Source organism: Anoplopoma fimbria, chromosome 10, assembly GCF_027596085.1.
Source record: "Anoplopoma fimbria isolate UVic2021 breed Golden Eagle Sablefish chromosome 10, Afim_UVic_2022, whole genome shotgun sequence".
Classification (NCBI taxonomy): Eukaryota; Metazoa; Chordata; class Actinopteri; order Perciformes; family Anoplopomatidae; genus Anoplopoma; species Anoplopoma fimbria.
The window spans coordinates 21,246,982-21,256,399 of NC_072458.1; the positions used below are offsets into that span (position 1 = coordinate 21,246,982).

Genomic DNA, 9,418 nt, shown 5'->3' on the forward strand with positions numbered 1-9,418 from the left:
GGACTGGTTTCACCCTGGAGACGTGGAACGTGGGATGGATGCGCATGGGTCTGGGGAGCTTGAGCCTCACTGCCGCCGGGTTGATGACCCTCTCGACCTCAAAGGGACCGATGAACTTGGGTCCCAACTTCTTCGATTCTACCCGCAGGGGTAGATCTCGGGTCGACAACCACACCTTATCCCCCACTTGGTAGACGGGGGCTGGAGCGCGGTGTCGGTTGGCGGCAGTTGAGTATCTGTCGGCCGACCGGAGCAGGGCTGCTCGGGCCTTCGTCCAGGTCTGGCGGCAGCGGCGGATGAAGGTCTGGACCGAAGGGCAGGAGACCTCCTTCTCCAGTGCGGGGAACAAAGGAGGTTGGAAGCCGTAAGCGCACTGGAAGGGAGACAGGTGGCCGGTGGCTATCTATCTATCTATCTATCTATCTATCTATCTATCTATCTATCTATCTATATCTATCTATCTATCTATCTATCTATCTATCTATCTATCTATCTATCTATCTATCTAGACTTAAAAACTAGTGTAGTACCTCAATATTTCCACGAGAGAGCAGCACTGGTTTACGGCTGTACTGACACTACACATGAGACCATGAGAAGAAATAACCATTGTTTTAGATGAAATTAAATCTTACAATGCTTCTAATCTGACGTTTAATGAATCTACGGATTTAATGTGTATTATTATAATGTTTATTGGTTTAATGCTGCAGCTCCTCACTGGAAGGGTTTCTGTCAGATGTTTTTTCACTCACTCACACATTGTTTCACTTCCCTTTAAGAAGCCTCTCATGCATATCAGCACAGAGAGAACCACCATACAGATCATACAATTTTCGCTTTATTCAATTGTTATTTTAAATGTTTTTGATCTATGTTTAAGTCAAAGAGCAAAGTTTTTTACACACCTTACATATTGAGTGTTTTTAATAATCTTGTAATATATATATAAGTTATGTTGTATTTTGAGCACACTGCTTTTACTGATACTATGATGATATAATATGCTGATGATATCCTACTTCACAATTCTAATTCAATCTTAACTTCTTAGACTTTGTAGTTCATTCAGATTCATTATACTTTCTCGATACTTCTAAAAACTTTTTCACATGGGAGTTTCTACCATGTCACTTTTTATTTGGGATATAAATGAAGTATATCAGATTTTCCATAAAAATATTTAAATAATCAGCTGTGTTAGAAAATGTTTTATGTTTGCAATTAAAGTAACAAAGCAGATTTTGTAGTCAAAAAAGCTTAAAGTAATCTGGAATTAAGGTTGAATTTACTTCTATCATGTCTGGCTAACATTAACCTTAACGTAATGATCATAAAATTAGTTTTTTACTGTCTGAATATAAAAAACAAGCAATTTTATAATCGTTAACTAAGATGAATTCACTGGATCTGAAAACAACTAATTTGATGAAAAGTCCTTTATTGAGCTGAAATATTTGAAATTAGCAACACAACTTTATCAAGTAAACATGCACTTTGACAGCGAGTGAGTGAAAGAAAGAGAAAAAAGGGAGACAAAAAGTTACAGAGAGTACAGACTGACACCAGTATCAGAGGGAAATAGTCCCAGTGAGTCAGGTCAGGACTGGGAACACTGGTCTCTCCTCAGTGTCTCTGAGAGCAGAGCCTGGGAGCCCTGGGTGGCCTCACAGGTCACAGAGCCCACCTTCCTCCACTGGTCTGCAGTGAGCCTCAGGGTGCTGCTCCAGCTGTAGTGGCCGTCCTTCTCCAGCACCCCGGGGCTCCTGCTCTCCTCCCAGCTGCTGCTGCTGCTGCTGCTGCTGCCGTCCACCTTCCAGGCCAGACTCCAGTCTGAGGGGAAGCCCTTGTTGGCCAGGCACATGAGCGTGGCCTTCCCCTGCTGCAGCTCCTCACTGGAGGGGGGCAGCACCGTCAGGGTGGGACGGGCATCACCTAGGAGACACCAATCAGCTTAGAGGACAGGGACCACACAGCTGTGCATCAACCACCAGACACTTGGACACCTTTACTGTGAGAGAGTTGATTTTCTCCTTTAAGGAGTTTCTGTCAGATGTTTTTTCTGCTCCACCAGTCACTCACTCACACATTGTTTCACTTCCCTTTAAGAAGCCTCTCATGCATATCAGCACAGAGAGAACATCATACAGAATGACCCGAAATATATCAAACTATACTCAAAATAAAACATAAAAATTGTGCCAATTATTAAAATGTCATCCTCGTAAAAACACTTTACTAAAAATGACTTTGAAATAGTTAGTGAAAATGTAAACAAGTACAGAAAATGAACTGACTACCATCAAATGTTCTTCACGTGAATTTCAATCATCATAAAAAACTGTACAAAAATTTGAAATTTCAATGCAATATTTGACATAATGAAGACGTTTGGCACATTTTTAAATACCCATCTTAATCTACACTTAATTACTTCAATTAATAATTCCGACACTGAATTTGTTTTAGAACAGTTTTCATTGAAGTGGAAATAAAATATATGTATATATTATTAAGTTTAAACATTTTTACATTTCATACTGTTTAAATTTCAGTATGAGATGGATGAGTAAATAAATGTTTAGTGAAGCTGCTCTGAGTTAGTCTCCATGATAAAGGAGGAGAAATATAAACATGAATACAAAAAGGGTATAATTAAAACAATGTATATTTTTCCGTCTCAAACATCCAACAACTACATTGAAAACATTACTTTACAGTTATTCATTTAGTATTTTTGTTCAGAGACTTACTTCCAACATCCAGTCTGGTTCCTCCACCAAAAGTCACCCACAGTGATACAAAGTCATTGAGCCGCCGTACAAAAACCTCTCACTGTAGAGAGACACGGCTCTCTGACTTTTTCAGACTGAGGTCAAACTACAAACTCTCAAGATGCAACTTTACCATTAAAGTTGGAGGTAATGATTTATTCTCTAGTTTAATGTTTTACTTTCGCAACAATTAGTTTTTTAATTGCTTCTGCTGACTTTGTTTCTTAGAGCAAAATATTTGTCAAAAACTTCATCCATGAAAGTTGAAAAGACAACTACTTTTGAATATTAAAGAATACAAAGACAAATTACTCCTGAAATAATGAAATATTTAAACATTTGACTTACTTCCAACATCCAGTCTGGTTCCTCCACCGAACGTGCACCACAGTGATACAAAGTCATTGAGCCGCCGTACAAAAACCTCTCACTGTAGAGAGACACGGCTCTCTGACTTTGACACAAACAAACTCACCAAACACATTCACAGTTTACCCAGTTTATGTTATAACTGGGTAAACTACTTTCATAATAATTAACAAACGATACATATGTATTTAACAATTCATGTTTAAACTGTTTGGCATTCATGAGCAAAATTAACTTTTCTTTCAGTAAAACAAATTCATTATATATCAAGATATTCCTAAAGAAAAACTGTCAAACAAATCATACGAAAATTTAAATAATCATCATAAGTGCATATTTATTGTACACTATAATAAATAATGAATAACAATTTGACATACTCAAACAAAAGACTCGCCCAGCACATTCCCAGTTAACCCAGTTTTGTTATTACTGGTTATATTACTTTTAACCTGATTCACAACGATACCTATATATTTAACAATTTATTTGTAAAATGTTAGAATTGTATAAGTGATATAAACTTTTCTCTTGATAAAACAAATTGATATAAGATATTTTTAAAGATGAACTCTTCAATAAATCCTGCCAAATGTAAATAATTATTATAAATGTATGTTTATTGTCCGATATAATAAATGAAAATAAATAATTTTGTTAAAATTCGTCCTACAGTGATGATAGTTGATGTCCTAGTGAATAACGGGGAATTCAAAAAATACTGTGGAAGACTTTATTTCTAACAAACTCAAACCAAAGACTCAAAAAGCACTGACACATTCCTGATCAATACTCTGATAAAGTGATTGATCCATTGATAAACAGCATCATCAGAGTAATCCATAAGTCCCTGTTGGAGTCAGTCAGAGCATTTCCATAGAGAGACACTTTGCATCAGCAGCACCATCCTCCAGTGCTCTGGGAGAGTTTATAGTCCTGAGAGTTGAACACTGGATGACTGACAGCTGTCCTTCATCACAACAGAAGACACAGAAATCCTCCTCATCAAAAACATGACTTTGATCTCCGTCCTCATCTGGACTCTCCTCTGCTGCTGCTTCACAGGTAAAGTCCAGAGAATCAAACTCCTCTCCTCTATGAACATCCGTCCCTCTGAAATGAAGCCGACAAAACCATGACGCTGCTTTATGTTTTTGTCTCTGTGTCCTCAGAGTCCAGAGGACAGGTCACAGTGACTCAGCCTGGAGCAGTGAGCTCTGCTCTGGGAGGCTCCGTCTCCATCTCCTGTAGGACCAGTCAGGATGTTTATGGCACTAACTATTTAGCCTGGTACCAACAGAGAGATGGAGAAACTCCTAAACTGCTCATTTATTATACTAGCGCTCTACAATCAGGGATTCCAGGTCGTTTTACAGGCAGTGGATCAAACTCTGCCTTCACTCTGACCATCAGTGGAGTCCAGACTGAAGATGCAGCAGTTTACTACTGTCAGAGTTTACACTATATCAACAGTCTGTATGTGTTCACACAGTGAAAAAGCGTCGTACAAAAACCTCCCTCAGTCAGACTGAACAGAAACTGAACTGACTGCTGCAGCTGGAAGCTACTGCAGAGACTGATACACTTCACTGAACACACACACACACACACACACACACACACACACACACACACACACACACACACACACACACACACACACACACACACACACACACACACACACACACACACACACACACACACACACACACACACACACACAGACAGACATTCATGTTTCCATAACTTTTCGGGACAATACTTTGACTTACATTCAAGTTCTGGGAATTACTTTAACCATAAGCATCAACCACCCAAATCTTAACCATTGTCCTAACGTTACCCCAAGTCTTCAACATAAAATGTAATGTTTTACCTGATGGACAAGGGCCTTTCGTCTTCATAAGCAAGGCAAGACCCACAATTATCAGATTTATTTTCCCACAAGACCGGCAAAGCCCACACACACCAGGAGTTGGTTAAGTGTTCTATACAGATAGCTCACTGTATCTGTGGATCAATGTTGATGCATATATAATACAAAAATAGTCATAAAGATGAATTAGTAATGAACAACTTGTTTCCCCACCACTCTCAGTATTTTTTCATTTAAACACCTGTCTCTTGAACAAAGAAGTCCTTGAGCATCTCAGGTCTCTGTTAATTCATTCCATCAGAAAATCAGCCTGTATACTGATGACATCCTATTAGGTTCCACTAACTTTTAATTTTACTTCATATCGTTTTTTCATCTGATCACAAGATACAGCTGGTTTATTTGGCGATCCTTTGCCTTTTTCAATGTGCAGGAAATATTTTGCATTGTTTGGAAACTACATTTCATCAAACTGAGATAAAGGACTTCAAATTCAAGTTGTATTAATGTAGAATAAATTACACTCACACTTTCCGTTTTGCCTGACTTGGTAAACCTCTACAAAACTGTCTTTACAGAGTCAATTTCCTTTTTTTTATCATAGTTGTCATTCTAAACGCAGACTGACTCTCTGTTGTGTATTACTTCATAATTATAACGTAATAAGGATGTCTAGACCAGGAGTTGTAGTCAACGTAATCTTTACTGGATCTACATAACAGGGACCAAAGATCAATGCGCACACATAGAACAGACAACGCATACAACAAAAAGTAGTTCCTTCATTATGTGGGTATACCACATACATAACAATTCCTCCCTTCCAGCTTCGACGTAACCTGTAAACATCAGAAGGTAAGTACTGTCTTAGATAACTATAGTTATAACAGAAATAAGACACTTAATCAATCTTCAAACAAACATCACTTGATTACAACAACAACAAAGGGGTGGTAGTCAGTCATGACTACAAATCAAGTCTCTGAGGTGCTCTGCGATTTCTCTCAGGGTAACGCCTGGGTGGAGAACCAGTCGAACTTGGTTGGCGTTCAGCAGCCCCTGTGGATTCAATGTCATCATCAAAGTCCTCTGGTGCTGTTGAAGCAGCCTCCTCCGAGTCTTCACGTGTTATTGAATCCTTAGCCGTGGTACTGCGAGCCGTTGCCTCCAGTAGCTGGTCAACATGCCTGCGCCAGACCATGTCAGGCCCTACACGCACGGTGTACGTCAGTGGTCCGGTCTGTGACAGAATCTCCCCCAGCTGCCATTTCTGGTTTTTACCTCTATAGTCTCTGGCAAGCACTTGGTGTCCCACACTGAAGGTTCTCAGTTGTTTTCGTGTTTGTCCACTTGTACACTGCTTTTCCAGTACATGTTTGCGAATGTCTGGCTTTAGCAAATCCAAACGCGATCTCAGGTTCCTGCCCATGAACAGCATCGCTGGTGTCTGTCCCGTTGTAGCGTGTGCTGTGTTTCGATAAGCCAGCAGGAAGTTTGCCACTTTTTGTGGTAACAACGTTCCCTCCTTCCCACTTGCTTTCATCGACTGTTTGAAAGACTGTACAAAACGCTCCGCTAATCCATTTGTTGCAGGATGGTGAGGAGCTGAGGTAATGTGCTTGACACCATTCTTCCTGATGAACTTCTGGAACTCCTCCCCAGTGAATATGCTTGCATTGTCACTCACCAGTTGTTGAGGCAAACCTGTGCGTGAGAAGAGTGTTCGCAGCATGTCCACAGTTTGAGCAGATGTGGCCTGTTTCACTGTGAATACTTCGGGCCACTTTGAGTGGGCATCCACCACAATGAGGAACATCCGATCCATAAAGGGTCCTGCATAGTCAATGTGAATACGTTGCCATGGAGTAGTGGGCCACTCCCATGAGTGGAGGGGTGCTGTCTGGGGCTGGCGCTGTATCTGCTGGCACCCACTGCAGGTCTTAGCGAGGTTTTCAATTTGGCTGTCTATGCCAGGCCACCAGACGTAGCTTCTAGCAAGGCTTTTCATCTTTACTACACCGAGATGCCCTTCGTGCAGTGACTCCAGCACTCTTGAACGCAGCTTGGGTGGTACAATGACACGTGAGCCCCACATGACACAGCCTTGACACACTGATAGCTGGTCACGACGGGTGGAGTACTCAGGTAGCAGGGGGTAACCATGAGTTGGCCATCCATTCAACATCAACTCATATACCTTGGATACTGAGGGATCTCTGTTGGTTTCCTTTTGTATCTGAGCTCTTGTGACCGGAAGTGACTCCAGTTGGGTCAAGTGGAACGCGTCAGCTGGATCAGTCATGTTCCCCACCGGGTGTGGCTCGTGTGGGAGGCGTGAGAGTCCATCCGCGTTTCCGTGCTGTCTTGTCCCTTTAAATTCAATGGTGTAGGTGTGAGCACCTAGAAACAGAGCCCATCGTTGCAAGCGTGCCGCTGCCATTGCTGGAACACACTTTCGAGGGTTAAATATCGACACAAGGGGTTGATGGTCCGTGATCAATGTGAAATGCTTTCCGTATAGATATTGGTTAAACTTCTTCACCCCCCATACTAAACTCAAGCCTTCTCTGTCAATTTGGGCATAGTTGCATTCTGCAGCGTTTAGAGATCTTGACGCAAAAGCGATGGGCCGCTCCGTCCCATCAGGCATTCTGTGTGAGAGCACAGCGCCGATACCATACGGGGAAGCATCGCAGGCAAGGCGCAGAGGGAGACTGGGGTCAAAGTGTGTCAAGACCTCCTCCGATGTGATGAGCTGTTTAGCAGTCTTAAACGCTCGTTCACAGTCTTTGGACCACTTCCATTTCTTGCCCAATTGTAGCAAACCGTGTAGAGGGTGCAACACCGTGGAGAGGTTTGGCAGAAATTTGTGGTAGTAATTGATGAGGCCCAAGAATGAGCGCATCTGGCTCACATTCTCCGGCTTTGGTGCTCTCAGAACAGCATCGATTTTGTCCTGAGATTTGTGGAGTCCATGTCTGTCAATGATGTGACCACAATACTCAATTGAGTCTTTGAAGAACTCACATTTGTCCTTGTTGGCCCTCAATCCATACTCCTCCAATCTCGACAGAACTCTTTGTAGGTTTGTCAAGTGTGTCTCATCATCAACTCCAGTGACAATGATGTCATCCAGATAGCATTGGGTTCCCGATATCCCTTGGAGTACTTGGTCCATGGCGCGTTGCCATATCGCTGGGGCACTAGATATACCAAAGACCAATCTGTTGTATTGGTAAAGGCCTTTTGTGGTATTTATCGTCAGATACTTTCGTGAAGACTCCTCCATTTCCATCTGTAAGTATGCCTGAGCAAGGTCTATCTTTGAGAAACGCTCTCCACCTGTCAGGGACGCAAATATATCATCAATGCGTGGGAGGGGATACTGGTCTGCATGCAGGACAGGATTCACTGTGACCTTGAAGTCCCCGCAGATTCGTACAGCACCAGTCTTTTTGACCACGGGCACAATTGGTGTTGCCCATTCACACCAGTCGACTTTGGAAAGAATACCTTGATCCTCCAAGTGTTGTAGTTCCGCCTCCACCTTTGGGCGAATGGCATAGGGCACAGGACGAGCCTTGTGGAATTTTGGTGTTGCATTTTCTTCGAGAACAACCTGTGCTTTCAGGTGCTTCAGGGTGCCTATTCCATCTTGGAAAACCTGTGCAGACTGTGTCAGTATCCGTTTTAGTCTTTCATCCGTAGTGTTTCTGTTTTGCTTTGAGGTGATCTGTATTGCCTTTATTGACTGCCAGTTGAGATGAATGCTTTTCATCCATTCACGTCCAAATAAAGGTACACCCTCACTCTGCAGCACATACAACTCCAACTTTTGCTTGTCCTTCCCATGTTTCACTTTAACTTTCAATTTTCCCATAGGAGAGATTTTCTCCCCTGTGTATGTTTTCAGCATTACTGAGGTTGGTTTCAGTTTCACCTTTGGAAATGTACTCACATAATCTTTGTGGGAGATGATTGAGAGGGCAGATCCTGTATCCAACTCCATCTTTAATTTCACTCCCTCTACCTCAGGTGTCACCCATATGATGTTACGATCTGTCTCTTTAAGAGAATGAATTTTCAGACATGACAAATCGGCATTTGAATCGCTTGAATCAGTTTCACTGACCTGATGTACATTTCTGTCCCTCTTTCCTATTTTCCTTTGGTATGATTTGTTATCACTTTGCTTCGACCTGCACATTTTCTGTATGTGTCCAGGTTTGTTGCACTGTCTACAGTCTTTATCTTTGAACCAGCACTCAGTTGGGTCATGTGAATTTTTCCCACACCGAAAACATGACTGTGTTCTGTCCTTTGGTTTAGTGTGAAATTTATTCACAGAGCATTCTCCCATATTTTTCGTTTGCAATTGAATTGCGTCTTTTGCAAC

At 41.8% G+C, this 9,418-nt stretch overlaps 2 gene segments (V, D, J or C); one reads left to right on the plus strand and one right to left on the minus strand.

The window, feature by feature from the left end:
- Positions 1 to 1,424: 1,424 nt before the first annotated feature.
- On the minus strand, positions 1,425 to 3,258 carry LOC129097701 (Ig kappa-b4 chain C region-like). The segment is given in 3 exon segments: positions 1,425 to 1,935; positions 3,123 to 3,198; positions 3,250 to 3,258. Coding segments are annotated over 3 exon segments (420 nt in total).
- Positions 3,259 to 3,715: 457 nt separating this feature from the next.
- Positions 3,716 to 5,467, plus strand: LOC129096951 (Ig kappa chain V region 3381-like). The segment is given in 2 exon segments: positions 3,716 to 4,208; positions 4,316 to 5,467. Coding segments are annotated over 2 exon segments (375 nt in total).
- Positions 5,468 to 9,418: the final 3,951 nt, after the last annotated feature.